This window comes from Caretta caretta, chromosome 16 (assembly GCF_965140235.1).
Source record: "Caretta caretta isolate rCarCar2 chromosome 16, rCarCar1.hap1, whole genome shotgun sequence".
Classification (NCBI taxonomy): Eukaryota; Metazoa; Chordata; order Testudines; family Cheloniidae; genus Caretta; species Caretta caretta.
This window is the reverse complement of record NC_134221.1, coordinates 1,438,235-1,458,447: the sequence shown is the minus strand read 5'-3', so window position 1 is coordinate 1,458,447 and position 20,213 is coordinate 1,438,235. Positions and strand designations below refer to the sequence as shown.

At 46.2% G+C, this 20,213-nt stretch overlaps 1 protein-coding gene across 3 annotated transcripts in view; it reads right to left on the bottom strand.

The window, feature by feature from the left end:
• Nucleotides 1-221: 221 nt before the first annotated feature.
• The window catches only part of NSMF (NMDA receptor synaptonuclear signaling and neuronal migration factor), a 92,379-nt gene continuing 72,387 nt past the window's right edge, over nucleotides 222-20,213 (bottom strand). For all 3 annotated transcript variants that reach the window (XM_048823249.2, XM_048823250.2, XM_048823251.2), the window contains 7 exons: nucleotides 19,778-19,861; nucleotides 18,251-18,284; nucleotides 17,833-17,903; nucleotides 15,692-15,771; nucleotides 14,424-14,526; nucleotides 12,627-12,702; nucleotides 222-8,501 (listed from right to left, as the gene is read on the bottom strand). In XM_048823249.2, coding sequence (XP_048679206.1) covers nucleotides 8,404-8,501; nucleotides 12,627-12,702; nucleotides 14,424-14,526; nucleotides 15,692-15,771; nucleotides 17,833-17,903; nucleotides 18,251-18,284; nucleotides 19,778-19,861 — 546 coding nt within the window. In that variant the 3' untranslated portion in view covers nucleotides 222-8,403. The remainder of the gene's footprint in view (nucleotides 8,502-12,626; nucleotides 12,703-14,423; nucleotides 14,527-15,691; nucleotides 15,772-17,832; nucleotides 17,904-18,250; nucleotides 18,285-19,777; nucleotides 19,862-20,213) is intronic.

Here is a 20,213-nt window from a genome sequence, read left to right as displayed (position 1 = left end):
AGCTCCGGCCCCTGGGGCCCAGCACTCGGGCTTGTCTCCCCTCTGTAAGAGCCCTGCTTTTCTGCTGCAGCACTTCTTTGACTGCTGCAATTTTAGAAATGTTAAAAGTCTTTAAACCTTCGCTGGGCACCAAAGAGCAGACTTGTCACGTAGCACTTGGTTATCGTGTTAGTAACCAGGCAGAGAGAGACTGTATGAAAAGAAAAAAGCTTTTCTCTTGCTTTCGCCAAAATGTCTGTTTTTATTAAATCACATCTTAAAACCTATAAACTTTCATGTATTTGAAACATGGTTATCATACACAAAGCAGCAAATAGTCCCAAAGAAACATGTGAACGTACCCAGTGGATATGGTAGATCTAGCCCACCTGGAAGGAGGCCAGTGTAACCAATCACAAACGGCATTTAAGGTTGTGGGGGGTGCTCAGAAAGATTCTTCTTTCAGCCTTTTGGCAGATCTGCCCTGCTGGCTCAGAGCCCAGGATTTGTCCTTTGAAACGCAGCTTGAATCCCCCACAGAGGCAAGACCCACACTTCAAAACTCTCCACTAATTTTGGGTGCTTCAGATCTTCGGTAGCCAACTTGTGCACCTGAGCTGTCTGACATTGGCACTCGAGAGCAGCAGTGGTCATTTTTGGAAATTTGGGGGTGAAGAGTTTGGAGTCTCTGCATGGGATTGATCCAACTGTAATTTTCAGTTGAAATGGGATGGGAAAAGGAAAGATTGTTCCTCCCCCAAATCTATTGCCTGCCTGCTGAAATGAAATCCTCAGCTACTGCTATCTGCTTTGTTCAGTGCAGTGGTGAGGAGGCTACACAATGACTTACACATGTGGGAAGTTGGATACATACACTCCTCCTCTGGAAAGGTTTGATTTTTGCAAGAAGCTGTATGCCCTCAACTCCCATGGAAATCAGTGGGTGTTAAGGGCACTCAGCACAATACAGAATTGGGTCCTACGCATTTGATCTTTTACATGGCATTGTCAAGTAAATGGTTATATATTAGATTTTGTTGCTTTCATTAACGCTGACAATTGTATTTACTTTTTCTCCTTCCTACTGGGAGAAAGGTAATTTGCCCACCTCCTCCATATTCCTAACAGATATACACAAATATAAAAGGACATAAGCTATGATTACTCTCTCTGTTCTTTGTAGACCTGTGATTGTTTTTCCAATCATTGCTTGGGGCTTTTTTCTTTAAGGAAAATCAATGCCAGGAACCCAGGCTGTGCTAGCAGCTCTGATAACAAACTAGTCTGTGGTTTTGAGGGAAATAATTGGTTACAAGAAACAATGGCAGGATTCCATGTGTGTGTACACATGCATTAACTTATTTATACAGATGCGTGTAGTTCTCCCCACTCACCAACAGTCCCCCTCTCCTACGCTAACCTGGGTCATTTTGATGACATCTCAAAGTTGAGGATTAATCTCTGGGGTGGCGTCCCTTGAAACCCTCACGTAAGAGTGACCAGGATGTTTGAAGAGGGATGCGACCTCTGTGTCAGAGTTTGAGTCAAAACTCCAGCTCCCCCATCTTCTATTCAATTGTGTGTAAATCCCAACACCAGCCATGGTTTAAGGGTTTAAAGCCAATTGCCAAAGGCCTGTCAATGCAATAACATTGAACTTTTCTCCCCATAGGGAGAGAGCTGGGTATATCAGTAGAACTCCACAAACTGATTTGCACAGCCATAGGCGAAAGGTTACATTCAAAAGCCGAAAAAACATGTATATCATGTGGGGAATGGGAACTGTGGAAGAGAGACGGGCACATTATTGCTATATAAACTCCAGAAGGGGAGTCTCATGAAGGGCTCACAATTGTACACAGTAACAAAACTCTCCAGCAGCTGCTTGAGGTTCTATGCAAAAGTTTTCATGTTACTGAGACCCAGACACAGCTCCCGTTGAAGTTGATGGAGAGACTTCCAATTAGTTCAGTGACAGCTGGACTGGGCCCCAGCTGCAGAGGGAGCAGCCAAATATCGGGATCAGTTAAAGACACCACTACTTTGCAACATAGAACATAAGGAAGAAATGTGAGTGCTAACGGAATGGTAACCAAATGCCCTCAACTCCCATGGTATGGGTCTCTTACCAAAGGTAAGAGACTCATACACCAATCTTTCTTTCATTGGCCAATTTTAAATATATTTTAAAAGCAATGGAATAGCAGTCATTTCACCTCTAAATTCACTATTTCACAAATTCTCTCCCATGTATCATATGTCTGAATCAAAACTTCCAGTTGTGTCTCTCCAGCACAGGTAAGAGATTGCACTCTAGCTTTTATACCCAGGGCCCTGACTCCGATCTCACACAACTTATCATCACTGGTTTCACAGCAGGTTGACAGTGGTGTAACTGAGTTCAAAATCAGGCCCATCATCTCTAAGTCTCACATGTATGCATTAAATTCCCAGGAGCTAGACAAAGCTATCAGTAGTCAGACTGACCCATAGCTGTGGGTGCACTGGTTTCTGATTGCCGTTGGCTTGCACTTCCTCATCCAACAGAACAGCTGGAGGAAAATTTGTACTAGACAATGGTGTCTCATTCAGCCCCCCGAATCTAAGGCTGTAGGCCCCTGGCTGCCTGTCTCCCAGTGGGTGAACTCCCTGGTTTACTGCTTTGGGGCTGCAACAAACCTCGGCTTCAGCAGATGTTTGCTGCATCAGTCCAGGCCTCCTGTAACAAGTCCAGCCAGCAGGGTTTGAATGAAGGACATTCTGATTCTGATCACGAATGCTCATAGAGTTGAACAGTTATTTTGAGAGGCAAGGCAGGGACAAGATGAATAAACCATTTCTGGGATCACATGTGCATGTGCTACTCTAGTTTAGTGCCAAACTTTGTTTTCAGTGATCTTTGCCTCCTGTAATTTTTGTTTAACTGATGGGAAACAAATTCAAAATAGACACCAGCCAACACTAGGCCAGAAGGTGCTCCCATTTACACCTGTGCAACTCACCTGAACTCAAATGGGGATGAGGGGGAAGGGAGTCATTTAGATAGGATTTCACCCAGCATCCTCAAAACAAACAGATTTGTGATCCGGGAAGGGAAGGGACTTCCTCTAAAATCTCTGATGCATGGTTCTGACAACTCCTGCCAATGCCATTCCTGTTATAGTGACCTAGAAGGGTTCATTATTGTGCAACAGGCCACCTTGTATTGGACCCTCAAACAGTGAATCCCAAAGAAGTGTTCAGGCCAAGATGGGCCTTGCTATGGTGGTGCGTGGTTAGTTAGGCTGAGTTAAGAAGAGGAGTTTGTGGATGTGTCTTCGTGTTTGCCTTTTCTGGAGACACATTACCATTCGGTGACTGGACAGTTACGCTGGAGAGGCCAAGGAGACACTAAGAGAACCCTTGCATTCTGCTGGGTGGAGCAGAGCAGATGGGAACAAACGGGAACATGCGTATCTCACACACAACTGGAGAGAGGCGGCCTGTCTACAAAAACACACATATAGTGTACACACCATCTCTCCCAAGGAGCATCACAGGAGGCAGAACTGGGTTCAGACAAGCCCCGAACAAGCAAGAGGGGAGACCCAGGCTGAGCTGAGCCAGAAGAATTCACTCGTTCCTGGAGTCTCACCCAGGGAAGCAGCAGCCCTTGGAGGCAAAGCTGGGCTGAGTGCAGACTGCAGGGGATGTGGCTCAAACCACTCCTAAGGTCCCTGGGTAGGGGTGGGGGAGAGGAGAGTTCGGTTAGCTCTCCTGTTCATGCGCAGGGGAACCCTCATGTGGCAGCAGGGCGGGTGGTTGGTCGGTTTCCCACACAGAAGTGTCACTGTAAGTGGAGTTGCACTGTAATGAGAGAGGGCCTGCCTGCCAACCCCCCTCCCCGCCCCATGAGGGGGGGCTGGTAGCTGCAGTGGGAGTGGGGTGGCTTTCTATGGAAACCCATATCTTGGGCTTTGTCTACACTACAGACTGTACTGCTGCAGCGGTGCCCCGTAAGGTTTCCCATGGAGCCGCTCTCCCGCCAGTATCATTAAACCACCCCAACGAGCAGCAGTAGCTACGCCAGCAGGAGAGCGTCTCCTGCCAACAGAGCACTGTCCACACCAGCACTTCTGTCGGTGAAACTGATACCGGGCGGGGAGGGAAGGGGGGGTTCACATCTCTGACTGACAAAAGCGTTAGTGTCGACAAAGCCTTAGTTTTCTCTTGGAAGCAGCTTCTACAAGACTCCTCCCTACTTCTCCATCCAGGGCCCAACAAACTTTTCTCCTGCTCAGCCAGAGCAGAGGAGGAGGGGGAGATGACAATCCCATTAGAAAGCTGTACTGAACATTTACATGGGAACTGATAACTGTTGGATGCACACCCGCTCACTAGAGTGGAGTGATGTTTCTCAATAAACTGTGTCTACCACACGCCGGTGTGTGATCTTTGTTAAAATTGCCAACCACTGCACTGGCCCAGGTGCACTTCCACAGAACAAGGACCAGAATAACCTGGATGCTGGCATTTTACCACTGTTTGATCACAGCAGGTCTAGACAAACCAGGTGTTAAAATCCCTGTGATTGGGTCTATACTAGCATGCTCCCTTCGGTGGGAAATCTTCACTAAAAGCTTGCTGCAGACACAGCTCTTAAGGGCCGACAGCCAAATGAAAAGTAGCTACGCAATTAGGGACTTTCCCCTGAGTCCACTATAAACTGAGTTGCACCACAACCACATTTATTAGAAGTGGGCTCCACGAAAAGTTTCAAAGAGCAATTATAAATAAGAGGACTGTTAGAAAGGGGACCAATTTGGGGAACAGATTGCATGGCTTAATACAGATTTATAGCTAAAAAAAAATTTAAACTGAAAAGAACCATTTTATAGGTGCAATGACACACTTTAGGATGTGCACATAAGTCAGTAAACATACCTCTGGGATCTCATCGTGCTGCAATGGCTACACAACAGAGCATGCCAATACATGGCCTATGCACCACCCAAAGCCCATTCCATAGAGCTTAGGTGGGCTTGAAGTGGCGCACAGAAATGAAGCTGGCCCCCTGCATAGGGTGGATTTCGCCTTGTGTGCATACGATATACTGACTGGTGAATGCAGGCCCCATTGTGTGCACCTGCTGACATGTTGATTCCAATGGAAGATGTCACATTATCTATGTTTTCCTCTAAGGCCTAAATAGCAACAAAGTTTTTCTGCATCCTATATCCTGCTGACTCCTTCCTGTTCCACCAGGCATTCTAAAGGATCAGCCAGTCTGAAGTCTGAAGGCTAGGACTATAACAGGGTTTAAAAGAGAACTGGATAAATTCATGGAGGTTAAGTCCATTAATGGCTATTAGCCAGGATGGGTAAGGAATGGTGTCCCAAGCCTCTGTTTGCCAGAGGGTGGAGACAGATGGCAGGAGAGAGATCACTAGATCAGTATCTGTTCGGTTCACTCCCTCAGGGGCACCTGGCATTGGCCACTGTCGGCAGACAGGACACTGGGCTGGATGGACCTTTGGTCTGACCCAGTATGGCCTTTCTTATGTTCTTAGCCAGCTAGGAGTGGATGAAAACACAATTTCTTCCTTTCAGAATTAACTTCCAAAGTGATATTAGCACACAAGACTTTAAATGGTTGATAGGCAGGAGGTATAAAATTCCCATACTGTCCTCCCAATTATAGCTTTTAGAACATTTTTTCATCCCTTTAGTCAAATGATCACTGCAAATACAAGAATCTGCTCATATCATAATACCATAAAACTACATGGGATAGATCTTTGGAAAAGAGAGAAATGCATTCATTATTTTCAATATACTATACTATACAGTCAATTGAACCAGTAAAACAGTCTGAAACATTCATTCAAACTTACATCTCCATATAGGATAGGTTATGCAACCGTACAATCTACCTTTCTACTGCAACTCTAGTTCTAGAAGTGCTCAATCATAATAGATATACAATAGTTATACAGATAAATGATCAAAGTGTATATATTAAAGGCCCTTTCAGAGTCACATAGTATTTTCAATAGTTTCCACAATGCTACATTTATGCTACCACATTCACTGAAGTGGGGCTTTACTTGAGACGAGAGAGCATTTTATCATTCTTCACTTAACATTGTAAGCAACAACCCAAATCACGCAAGCAAACTGGAAAGTGACAGAGTCAAATATGGATGTGTTTTTGCGTCAACATCTTAATGCCGTCACTGTCATTTCATTTCTAGGCTGTCACAGAATATCCAACTCCCACCTCCTCCTGAGGAGCAGAGAGATATTAACATGCCAAATGTTAGTTCAGTGACATATAGCTTTAAACAAATCTGCTATGACATTTTCTTCCAAAACCACTTATGGTGGTGCCAAGAACCCTCTTAGTCTGCAAATCTGAGCATAAATCAACTGGAAGAAGAATTGCGCCCCCAATGACCAGCAGCCATCAGAGCATCCTGGTGGCCGCCTGGAGAGGCAGAGCAACGTGCTCACCTTTCTCGACAGCTGGCTGCGCTGGGGCCATGTCATTCGCAAGCAGATATTGATGAACTATTTGATTCGTCATGGTGATTTCTAATGATCAGAAACTGTCTCCCTCTCCCCCACTACTTACTGTACGTGGATTATTTCATAAAGATTTGACATAAAAGGTCATTAATGTACATGGGTCAGCAGTTTTAGCCAGTGGCCTGCTCCCCGGTATTAAAACAACACATGGGGCACGAAAGAGAAAGGGGATTTTCCACAGATCAGAATTAATGTTCTTTTTTTTTACGATTCAAAAGGTTTATACATTTTTTTTTCTGCACTGCACAGCCAGGTACTTTTACAAAAGAACACATCAGGAGCCCAAGCTAACCCTCCATGGTTATTCTCCTGTATATTTTACCTCTCTGAAAGAGAAAGGATATAATTGCCCCAAATGGCCAGGGTGACCTGTGCAGACTACAGTAATATTTAGCCCCTAGACATTCAGGAGACTAGAAGACTAAAAAAAAAAAAAAAAGTCAATAAATTCCACAGTATATCCTTAAAGATATTCAGCACAAATCCAGATTTGAAAACCATAGCTACTCACAGATGAGAGCTGTATAAGCCGTGTGTCTCAGACAAAAATGATTTGGAGGGGAAAGCTGAGAACTACAAATGGCTCAATAAATTGCTGGAGAAAACTGTGGTTTGCAAGTCAACAACTGGCAGGTAGGTGAATGTGGGAAAGATTCAAAATGCTACTCACCAGTGCTACATACTTCAAGAAACATTTCATTCTATTAATTCAAACACCTAAACCCCCTCGGAGGATTTCTCATTCTCAAATAATCTTCTATTCCATCCTGCAGTCTGCAAGAAGAGCTCATCTTTCTAAAATGTAACAATATACTGAGTGAACAATTACCATAGCTATTAATTTCTACTTCATTGTTATATCTTAATGAAACTGATGAAGATTCCACTCAGTCATGTACTGTATTTCTAACCTAAACTTACAGCAAAACTAAAACCATACAGTTTTGCAAGTAGCCGAGATAAAGTAACAAAGTTGTGTCTAATTGGAGGGGCAACATACATTCATAAGAGCACATACAATTAGTGTAACACAACTACTCTGAAATTAAAAATAAAACCAAAACCAAACAGGATTGATCAATGCAGCAGACATGCAGGGTCTGCTAAGTAACATTAAAATCATATTGCTGGTGATTAAATATGTCTACAGAAGATATATTACGATTTTGAATATATTTTCAAGCAGACTAAAAAATACCTCATCTATTGATTATTGATGTGTTATTTGTAACTAATTAAATATTGGGAGGGTTTTCCCCTCTGTGTATAAAAATTGCACTTATTTTCTATTAAATCAAAATACGTTAAACTTTAATTCTGTACTTCAATGTGTATTGACATTAGGTTGCTGAACCTTGCCTGTCAAAGCTTGCAGGATTAAGTATGGCGTTCCTTGCCTTCCAACATCCCTAGCACAGCCAAGAGAGCCGCTGGGGTGCACCCGTCAGTACAATGCCCTTCCTGCTCTGGGCTTCAAGTCACTGCTTTACTATAGTGCAAGGATTATTTATTTAAATTTTTATAAGAAAACCTGAGCCTTAAATGTCTTTAAAAGGACCTGGAATTGATTCTGGCCCATCATGACCTGAAACAGCTCAGTCCTGCAAGGAAATTTCCCATTTGACACAGCTCCCTCTGAGAGACAAAGGCTCTGCGGGCAGTGTCTGCGGAGTCACATCATTCGCCTTCAAGTCTCTGTCTTTACCCAAAAGCCTTTTGTCCTGACAGCCCTTCCTTCCAGCTCTTCGGCACTGCTGCCTCCTGCAGGGCTCCCCGTGCCAATGAAAAAAGTCTCTGCCACAAGCATGACTTGTGAGACACTGGTGATCACCCTCCTCGTGCAATGGCTTCTCCAGCTCATAAAATGTCATCGTAATCCAACAGTTTGGAATGCTGGCGAGTCTTCCAGAGGCGGTAAAGGCGGAAGTCAAAGTAAGTTTCAATCATTTGCTTCCCTAGGATGAGAACCAGAACAAAGCACAGAGGTTACCCCAGTGACGCACTGGGTGAAGCAGAGACCAAGCAGCCTGCAGCAGCCAAAAAAGATCAATTCTCACTGTTTCATGGATGTGCACAGGACAGTCTGTCTGAGAGTCTCATGTAGGGACACTGCTGACAGCTGTCACTCACTTATGGCATCATTTGCCCAATCTGAAACTGCCCATAAAAGGTGTTGCCTTGACAACCCCAAAAATGGGTGATCATATTATTCATACTCAACATTGGAGAGCCCAGACAACAGCAAGGCAGGCTCCCCTCCTAACAGCCTGCCAGTGTGTACCCACCCGCACCCAGAAGGTGAGATACAGCTCTGTTTCCATGTCCCATTCTGTTCTTGGCCTCTCTGTACAGACAGCCACCATCAGTGGCTGCTGAGAGTCACAGTACAACTCACTCCAGCTCTGTAACTCCAGCTCTGGGAGACACTAGCGAGAATGACAGCAGGGAACTCAACACTGACCTACTGGAAAGTTATGGACCAAAAGAAGGTACAGTCAAACCTGTCAGGCAGTAACAGAGGCCCCTCTCCTTCATGCTTATGAGATCTCCAATCTCCATGGCTGCAGCAAGTTTGGTAAGGCAAAAGTTCACTTTAGCTACCCAGATCTGCCTTTTGCCATAGTGAAAAGTTCAGCAGAACACTTTGGGGGGAAATGTGGACTTGGGTGGTTTCGCTACTGGTGTGAATCCTTTTTGCACCTGGTTGACTGAAGTATTTCCCTAGGACAGTCACTTTACAGAAACCATGCAAGGGAGGTGGCCAGTGTAGCTTCACAAAACCCAAATCCCCACAAAGCATAAGAAAAACAAACAAACGTAGATTCTAAAAAGCAAAACAGAGGGAGGGACTTTTCTCTTTTACAGCTGATTAAGATCAGTTTGAAATGTCTGCATGACAGGTAGCCAGGGATTAAAGTGGTTACATTGTGTGTCCTAGATTTATCGAGACGAAAAAATTGCAATGCATTCTCGAGCCCCGCTCTCCTGCAGAGCCAAGAACTGCTCTGCAGGGCACTACGTACAACAACATGTATTGTGTGTAGAAGACACAATCTTTTCTATTGAATTGATATAATTAACTCTCTGCACAAGGCCATGTACCACTGCGTGGTTTTGTTGTGGAACTTAGGCATGCACTTTGAAAATGCAGGGCCCCTCCTATGAGGTGCATAGTGCCTCTGGCAAAATGCTGAGGACCCTCAACTCAAGTCAGTGGGAGTTGAGGATGATCTTGTTAATGTCAAACAGAGTTAGGGTGCTCAGCTTCTTGCAGATTGTAAGCTATTCGAGGCAGGGACTGGACTGTCTTTTTGTTCTGTATTTGTACAGTGCCTAGATTCCTACGGGCTGCAGTAATACAAATAAATAGATCTAAAACACGTGGACACAGTACTACTTAGTAAACTATTAGTTACATTAGGGAAGATGGGGATCATTACAAAAATTGTAAGGTGGATAAGGAACTGGCTAAAGGAGAGAAGGCAACAGGATACGCTGAAAGATGAAGTATCTGACTGGAGGGTGGTTAATAGTAGAATTCCTCAAGGATCAGTCTTTGGACCAATCTTATTCAATATTTTTATTAATGACCATGGCACAAAGAGTAGGAGTGTGCTAATAAAATTTGCTGAAGATTGGGAGGCGTTGTCAATACAGAGGAGGATTTTTATACAGGAAGATCTGGATGACCTTGAAGACTGGAGTGGCATTAATGGGATGAAATTCAATAGTACACATTGCAAGGTCATGCACTTAGGGTCTAATAAGAATTTCTGCTACAAGAGGAGGAGAGAGAGCTGGGTGTTGGGTCAATCGCAAGACTACTATGAGCCACCAATGTCATGCAGCTGGACAAAAGGCAAATGCAATCTTTGGATGTATCAGGTGAGGCATACCCAGTAGAGAGAGAAAAGTATTAATGCCATTGTACAAGGCACTGGTAAGACTTTGTTTGGAATACTCTGTACAATTCTGGTCACCCAAGTTCAAGAAAGATGAATGTGAACTGGAACAGGTGCAGAGAAGAACTACTATGATCAGGGGAATGGAGGACCGATCTTATGAGAGGAGACTGGAAGAGCTTGGCTTGTTCAGTCTAGCAAAAGGAAGGCCAAGGGGCATACGATTGCTCTCTCTAAATACATTAGGGGGGTGAATACTAGGGAGGATGAAGAGCTATTTAAACTAAAGGACAGTACTGGCACAAGAACAAATGGATATAAACTGGCCATGAACAAATTCAGTCTGCAAATTAGAAGATGGTTTCTAACCATCAGAGGGAGGTGGTTCTGGAACTGACGCCCAATCGTAGTTGTGGGGGCAAAGAACTTAATTAGTTTTAAGAAAGAGATGGACAAAATTTATGAGTGAAATTGTTTGATGTGGTTGCTTGCGATGGTGGGGGGTAGGGCTCAGCAGCCCTGGGACTCACTTCTGGTTTTCAGCCAGCCACCGGCAGGGGTCAGGAAGGGATTTTTTCCACCCTCAGTGCATTCGGATTTATTTTAAACCTTCTTCCGCTGAAGTATCTGGGATGGTGACATCTGGAGATAGGACACTGGACAGGGAGCGCCAGGGCTCTGAGATGACATCAAACATTCTCTCTTTCAGGTGCTTGGCTAGCTGGTTCTTGCTTACATACTCAGGGTCTAACTGATTGCCATATGTGGGGTTGGGAAGGAATTTTCCCCCAGGTCAGATTGGCAGTGACCTTGGGGTTTTCTTTGCCTTCCTCTGCAGCATGTTGGTGCGGGTCACTTGCCATGATTATCTGGGTAGATCTCACTTAATCAGTTCCCTGCCATTGCAGGGACCTCAAGCACTGGTGCACCTCAGTCCCTGCTATTCTCTGCCTGTGGCACAGAAGTCTAGTCTCCTGAGGGCCATAATATTTGGTCTCACTTTGGTTGATGGGTTGATTGTGCGGGTGCTGGGAGATGTCAATGGCCTGGGATATCCAGGAGGTCAGATTAGATGATTTGATGGTCCCTTCTGGTCTTAATCACTATGATCCTGGCAATGGCAAACCACAGTGGATAACTTCAGCAAGGCCAACAATGCATCCCTTGTATCTGTGACTGTTTAAACTGTGAAAATCTACCAAACAGAGCAGGTGGCTAGAAGCCACAAACCAGATATCAACCATACAAGGAAAGAAAATGTGTCTACAGCCTCTAAAGTGTCTCAAACTATGGACAAGAAGAGACTATAAAAAGATGGTTTCCACTCAGCTTTCCTGTTAGCATGGGCAGTCTGTTCAGAACTAGTGTTGTTGTTTAGCATCCTCTGGAGGAGAAATACTCATATGCATCATTAAGGAAAAGATTCTACTCCCAGATGTGCATGTGCTTCTCTCCTATTGACCTCAGCGTGCTCTGGTAACTTACCGAATCTCCTAAGCTACCTCTGCCCAGAAGGGTCAGTATTAGTTCCACATAGAACTGGGCAACATTTTTTGAAAGAAAAGTTTATTTGACAAAAAAATGCAGTTTCTGTTGACTTGAAACATTTACAAATTTGACACAAAGCATCAGTCAGTCACAAAATAGCTAGAGGAAGAGGTGCTACTTTCCCACCCCTTAAGCCCAGTGGCTAGGGCACTCACCTCCTGTAGGAGCTCAAGGTTCAAGTCCCTGCTTTGGCACAGACCTGAAATGGACTTCTTTTGAGTCACCAAAAATTTGGAAATTTACAGATTCGATTCAACACAAACTGAATTTTTTTTCAATTGTTTGGAACTGCCATCAAACCAAAACATCAATTATTAGCTCGGCTCTTGTTACAGGCCCTTTTTGTTGATCTGCATTAGCTCTGGAGAGCACTGTCCAGCTACAAACACAATGAAGGGTGCAACTGAAAGGCAAAAAGGGGAGGAAATGTGAAAGGGGAAAAGCCAGACCAGGAGGAATCCACCATACAATCAATGATAAGGTCATTACAAACAGGAGAAGGTTTCAGTGACTTGGCTTTTTGGGGCAGGGCTTCAGGAAGTTGAAGAGTGCTCCTTTGTGAAAGGGGCCCATGGAGGAGGCAGTGATGTTGGAGGAGTGCCCACTCAAGTTTATAGCAGAAGAAATTACCTTGAGCTGAAAGTTCCAGTGGCGACTCAAAGACAACCCTATAAGGAGTCATTAGGTTTTTCAGATTCTGAAATAGCTGAAATGAGATGAGATTTAAAAGTTAGTAGCTGAATCAAAAGAGGAACTCCAGGTGCTTCAAATTAAACAACGGATGGGCAGGCACAGGGCAATGGAAAAGGAGAGAACTCAGCACTCTTCAGAATAGTCAAACTCAAACCTTTGGGTCAGCCCCTGTCAGGAGAACAGCTGGCTCCCAGCCTGGTCGCTAGGCAACCCAGCAAGCTCAGCCAGTCTTTGCCAAATGGCCATGCTTCCTGATCAGGCCGGGGAGCCAGCAGCCTGCTACTTGAGCCTTGCCGTGGCCGCAGCACAGTGGCTGCTTAAGGCATGCCATGCTGCAGCTGTGCTGGCTTCCACTTCCTTCTCTAGCCCTCGCTCCAGCCCCTGCTTCCAACCTGACTCCTCCCCACTCCAGTCTGTGCCTGGCCTCCTTGCCCTAACCTTTGGCTTGGCTTCTTGACCCTGACTCCAGTGTTACCCTCTGACTGGTAGGGGACTTCTGGATCTGTGCTCACTAAAATGCTGAACTGCCACCACAGCCACTAGGCAGGGTCCTGCTCCACCCAGGCCCCAGCGGCTCACAGCTCCTGTGCTGGACAATAGGAGCCCACGCACACAACCACTGGAAGAATCCTGCCTATAATGGGCAGCTGAATACGGCTGTGATTTTCAAAGACACCTAAGGGAGTTAGATGCCCAGCTCACGTTGACCCTAGCTCCCTCTGAAGATCCCAGGTTAACTCCATCAGCCCTTTTGGTTATTGGTAGGGACAGAAGGTGGGAAAACTCACTAGACAGTAGCACTGCTGAAAAGGATGTGTGGGTTATAGTGGATCACAAACAGAGTCTGAGCCACCAGTGTGATGCAGTTGTGAAAAAGGCTAATATCACGCTGGGTGCATTAGCAGGCGTGTTGTATGTAAGCCATGGGAGGCGACTGTCCCACTCAGCATGGGTGAGGTCTCCGCTGGAGAACTGTGTCCAGTGCGGGGCACCTACCCTATGGGCACGTTTAGTCTTGAGAAAAGAAGACTGAGCGGGGACCTGACAACCGTCTTCACACATGTGAAGGGTTGTTACAAGGAGAAGAATGATGAATTGTTTCCCACATCCACTAAAGGTAGGACAAGAAGTAATGGGCCTAATCTGCAGCAAGGGAGATTTCAGCAAGGTTAGTAATTAGGGAAACTTTCTACCTAGAAGGATGGTTAAGCACTGGAATAGGCTTCCCAGGGAGGTTGTGGAATCCCTGTCACTAGAGGTTTTTAAGAACACATTGGACAGACACCTGTCAGGGATGGGCTAGGTTTATTTGGTCCTGCCTCAGCACAGGGGCTGGAAGTGATGAGGTCTCGAGATCCCTTCCAGCCCAACATTTCTGATTCTCTGACCTTTGTCTAAGGCTTCAAGGAAGGGGCTTGTGTTCCCATTCTTCACTTTTCCTGAAAGGCTCTCACAGGCCAAACTGAACAGTCCCCACCTGCCTATCTACTATATGGCCCACCGGGTGGCTCATCCTTTCAAAGGCACACACCAGCTGAGCTGCTCTCTCCCTGGGGTGGGATGTACAGCACATGTCTGCAAAGAAGGCAAATCCTTAGAGAAGAGGGGCTGGGGAAAGGGCAACATGCCCCTCAATATTAGAGAGGAAAGCCCTTTAATCAAATCTCCCAACTCTGTGACACACCAGCTGACCTGCCCATAGAGAGCTTCTGGCCATGGCCCAGGGCCGCTTACCTTCTCCCCATTGGGGTTTCCCAGAACATAGCAGCCCATGATGTGAATGACATTTGGCTCAGGGTTGATTTTGCTCATCAATCGGCTCAGCCGCTTCCAGAAGCTGGAAGTAATAGGAGAAAACAAAATTACCATTTAAAATCCACCCCCTCTGCAGTCAGGCACCCTGACTGTGGACACATGCTATCCAGGGAGTCCAAAGTGGGACCACCCTGCAGGAGACACAAGCCTCTCTCCCTGAGCTCATTTACAAGATTTCCCATGGAAATCCCCCCTGCCTTACCTGTTCCATGCCTGTAAGGTGGGTTGAACCTGCCTGCAGCAGCATAGGGCACCTGCACTCACATGTGGTGGGTTGCTGATGCTCTACTGGGATGGCACAGTGGTGAGCTCCCAAAGCAGAGCTTGGCCAGTTGATTGTTGTGAATAATACTTGCTGCAAATGTTGGAATTTCCCCCCATAGAATAATTCTTTGAACTCTCACCCTCATCTCTGCCTCTGCCAAGCAGGGCAGCACAGTTGGACTCCTCTCCCCTCAATGCTGGTCCCAAACCTTTTACATTTTACATCTTCATAGTTCCCAGCATTTTTAGATTTGCTTTTCTTTTATCTTTTCCCTTCCGATTTCCTCTTTTCTCCCCTTCTCCCATTCCTGACAATTGTGCTGCATGATATTACCAGCGTTAACATGTTTAAAAAGACAATGTAGCATTGGTTCATGCTGAGGGAAATAAAGCAGCAGAAAGCAGTTGTAGTGAGTAAAGACCCAGACAGACAATGCCAGTAGACAAAGTGAGAGACTCGAGGAGCTCAAGCTAGCCTGCTTAACAAAGAGAAGGTTAAGGGCTGACTTGGTCACAGCCTAGCTAGCTACGTGGGGAAGTAATATTTGATAATGGACTCTTCAGTCTAGCAGACGAAGGTGTAACAAGATCCAGTGGGTGGAAGCGGAAGCCAGACAAATCCAGACTGGATCTGAGGTGTACATTACAGTAGTGAGGGGAATTAGCCATTGAAACAATGTCCCAAGGGTCATGGTTGATCTCCACCACCGGCAATATTTAATTCAAGCTGGGATGTTTTTCTAAAAGCTCTGCTCCTGTTCAAACAGGAATTAATGCAGGGCAGCTTTCTGGCCCATATTACACAGGAGGTCAGACTAGATTATCACAATGAATCTATTAATAAAACTTTAGCCTGCCCACCTCCATCTACATTAAATAGACCAGAGAAAGGGCACCCAGGGTTGGGAAATAAAGCGACTCACAGGATCATATCTTCCTCCTTCTCCACTTTGGCAAAGGTGGCAACTTTATTCTTCAACAAATATAAGTGGCCAGGACCTCCCTGCATGGAGAAGAGAGAGAGACAGTAGCACACCATGGAGAAGAGAGAGAGATGGTAGCTGCCCTGGCCTCAGAGAAATGGACTGGCTTTTTCCATCTCTAGTGACTAGGCTTCTGCGGTACTGTTTGAGAAGCACTGGAGGGGGCAGAGCAGACACTCTCCAGTCTGTGAGTGACACTAAAGTCATAAAGCAGGTTGACTTTGCTCCAGGCAGATGGATAAACAGCCCTGGCCTCCACTTCTCACCTTAGGTGGGATCTTGGCCTCAGAGATGTTGGTTAACCGATTGGCAAATATAGTGGTCGGGGCCAGCTGTGTGGCTCACAGATGTGCAGCATTCTCACCATATGGTGATGAGGAATTCAAAGGGCACCTGTATCCGTGTCACAAATAAGTTTTCACTCTGTCCTTACTCAGGAAAAACTCCTATGGACTTCAATGGACATTTTCGTGAGTAACAGCTGAGTGAAAACTCAGCCAAGGCTTCAGGATTTGGCACAGTCTGCCCATCCCCCACCAGAAGCAGCATTGGAGGCAGTCTGCCTCAGCAAGGGACCCCCCGATCTCTCCCTGTAGATGGCCAGTCAGCTGGGAATGGAGCCCTGGCTCAGCCTACATTACACCCCCCTGGAGCACCAGGCATCCCTAAGGGAGCCATTAGAGAGCCATCCTTGTGCTCCCGACAGTGCTGGGGCTACAGCTGTGCCCAGCTCTTCCATGGCCACATGCAATGGGGAAGGCTCCTTATGGCCACTGCTTCCCCACTGTGCACCTGCAGCACAGCTGCACAGAATCCTGCCCTGAATTTGGTGTGAACTTGGTCCCGTTTTCAGCTGCCGTCTCATGTGAGAACCACACTGGGTTTCGGGAGCACGGCCGTTACATTAGGAGTTGCTGAATCATTTTCAGCTTTTAGGTTGTCCACAAACTTTTAGCTTAGAATATTCCCTCTTTGCTGCCCTTTGCTATGCATGTGGAGTGATACAATTAACTTAGGCTTGAATAAAGACTGGGAGTGGATGGGTCATTACACAAAGTAAAACTATTTCCCCATGTTTATTTTTCCCCCTACTGTTCCACACACATTCTTGTCAACTGCTGGAAATGGCCCACCTTGATTATCACTACAAAAGGTTTTTTTTTCTCTCCTGCTGGTAATAGCTCACCTTACCTGATCACTCTCCTTACAGTGTGTACGGTAACACCCATTGTTTCATGTTCTCTGTGTATATAAAATCCCCCTACTGTATTTTCCACTGAATGCATCCGATGAAGTGAGCTGTAGCTCACGAAAGCTTATGCTCAAATACATTTGTTAGTCTCTAAGGTGCCACAAGTCCTCCTTTTCTTTTTGACTGGTATTGCTACTTTAAGGATCTCTGATGGTGTGGGGTTGGGAAATAATGGGCAAACAGAGTCAAGGAGGCATGGAAAACCATCATTACTCTAATTGTAGAAGACACGAGGATTGGACATTTATATGGATAGTGAGAAAACCCACAGTTATGTCAGCAAGAATTAAAAACAAAAATCTCAAAAGTTTGGTTGGATTGCCACATTCCTGCTCCAGGGAATGAAGAGACTCAGCAGAAACCTCTCTTTGGGCAAATCACTCCATAACTGCTTACGGCAAGTTCTGGTCCTGGCCATTGGCAAGGACTGGAACCCTGGCCTCATCCAGTATAGAAGTTCCTATGTTCCTGTATTAATGCTGCAGGATGCTTTATGAAAGTAATCAATAACTATCAAGCTCCAAATCCCTGCCCCTTTGTCTGTGAGCTTCCTTCTGAAGTCAGATTGCATGGATTTGCTAGAAAGCTGTTGAAAAGTTGCCAAACCCTGCATTTGCTGCACTAAGCCAAATTTCCTTTGCTGCCATCACAGTAAGGTGAGGATGCTCAAAGGTCGACAAATGAGAAATGGGAATTGAATAGATGCGATTGCTTTAATAAAAGCCTGCTGCAGGCTGGCTTTGGAATATTGTTTTCTGGAGTTAATTTGTCTCTGGAGAAAATACTGGCTTTTAACAAAGTGCCAAGGGCCTCAATGCCTTTCACATACCTGACAGAAAATCAACATTTTCCAAATCTTGCAGCCTTTCCGATAAATGTTCAGCTTCTTCTCTATTTCCTCTGCACAAAACAGTGAAGGGAAGATGAGTGAGCCACATAGAAGGTGAAACGCTGGCTCTTCTACGGAGATTTTCACTAGCTCTCATTTGTGTTTATTCTGTAAGGCATCATGGGCCTAACTTTCAGAGGCGCTGAGCACCCACAAGTCCCACTGATTTCAAAATAGGCCCCAGACTTTAGAACTTTGGGAGTCAGGAATCCATGGCTTCTTCCAAAGAACAGAACAGAACACTGGATTACAATGAAATCCCCCATGCACTCAGCCGCTGGAGAGCTACCAGTTACTGCTCACGTGAAACTCGGGGGGGGGGGGGGAGGGAGGGACAAAGAAAATAACACTCACGTACCTAGAATATCTTCAAAGGTGGCATGTTCGTGATCCTGGAACCGAACAGAAAGGGTGTTTCAAACCTAGGGGCTGCTAGATCAGGGGTGGGCACACTTTTTGGCCTGAGGGCCACATCAGGGTGCGAAAGTGTATGGAGGGCCAGGTAGGGAAGGCTGTGCCCCCAAAACAGCCCTGCCCCCTATTTTCCCCCTCCCATTTCCCACCCCCGTCTGCCCCCCTCAAAACCCCCAACCCATCCAACCCCCCTGCTCCTTGTCGCCTAACTGCCTGCTCCCAGGACCCCCCGACCCAATCCTCCCCCCAGACCCCACCTGCTATCTAACCCCCCTGTCCCCTGACTGCCCCCCCGACTCCTAACCACACCTCCTCCCCCTGAAAGGCCCTCCCGGGACTCCCATACCCTATCCAACCCCTCCTGTTCCCCGTCCCCCGACCGCGCCCCCCCAGAACCTCCACCCCATCCAACTGCCCCAAATCCCTGTCACCTGACTGCCCCCCCCGGACCCTCTACCCCTTATCCAACCCCTCCCCCCCCCCGCCACCACCTCTGCTCCCTTACCATACTGCTCAGAGCAGCAGGAGCTCACAGCCGGAACCAGCCACACTGTCCCCAGGGTGAGCTTAGGCTGCAGGGGAGGGGGGGACCGCAGGGGAGGGGCCAGGGGTTAGCCTCCCCAGCCAGGAGCTCAAGGGCCAGGCAAGGATGGTCTTGTGGGTTGGATGTGGCCTGTAGGCTGTAGTTTGCCCACCTCTGTGCTAGATACTCATCGTTTAAAGAGATTTCCTCATGCGACAGAACAGTGCTACACTAGGTAAGCACATACTTTGGGATTCAATTAAACCAACTGGTGGTCTCAGTCAACATCACAGGCAACATTGCCCTTATGTTAAGACCCATGTGTGACAATAAACATAAAATTTGTAAGTTACAGGAAGTAGATGGACTTCAAAAAGTAAATACTGCACATTGTTTGTGTGTTGAATAGGGAAATGTGTTGGGTGAGCCCAGGACAGAGGTCCACTGCAGAGATACGTGGAGTCCTGAATTGTCTAGGAACGAGTCAAATGCAGCAAAGAACTTTGTAGCCTTCCAACACACAGAGCTCTGCTAATGTGCCTCAGTCCCAACCTGCAACCCTGACTATTCAACTCCTGGTGCCATACAGCACGGACGATGTTCCTCAGTCCCAGCTCGCAGCCTCCTTGTTATTCTCATCCCAGGTCCCTAGACATATGCTTCGGATGATGCCCTTCATCCTGTCCTGCAGTCACCCCACTATTCCAATCCTGGGCTCCCTACAGAGCTCTGCCAATGAACCTGCATCCTGACCTAATATGTCTGCTGCCAAAATTCTGGGCCTCTCTTGATCAGGTATTTGCCAGCTTTACCCAGTTGTGTGATGGTTCTTCTGAGGCATTCTGATGCCATCTAGGGACTAGGATACAATCATTAAACACATTTCCAATTGTGAGCCAACCCAGCATTCCAGTACCCAATGAATATACAAAGAGCTAGGCTACTCACGTAAAGAATGGGGATGATGGAGGGGTCATCCCTGCGGATAATCGTCGGGATGTACTCAGCTTTGGGGACCTTGGAAGAAATAAGCTAGGAAGGGAAATAAGAAATAGAAATGGGTCATGAGCAGAGATACAAAGGGACTGTGGGCAAGCACTGTACTCCGGGAGCGATGCTGTCTGCATCCTTTCTCCATAAGAAGTCTTCATAATCCCCCTGGATGCAAATATTTCTTCTTTCAGGTCAGAAATAAGCTGCTAAAAGAGGCTATTTCCATTCTCTCTCTGAACTTCAGAAAGCAAATAGCAGGGACCCTTCGCCCCGCTAGAAAACAGTGGTATGGCCAAAGGCAGCCAAAGACATTATGCAATACAGCTGTGATTACAGCAAGGGCCTTGGCTTAAAGGCACCCTCCTGACATGGTATCAACTAGACCCTCAAG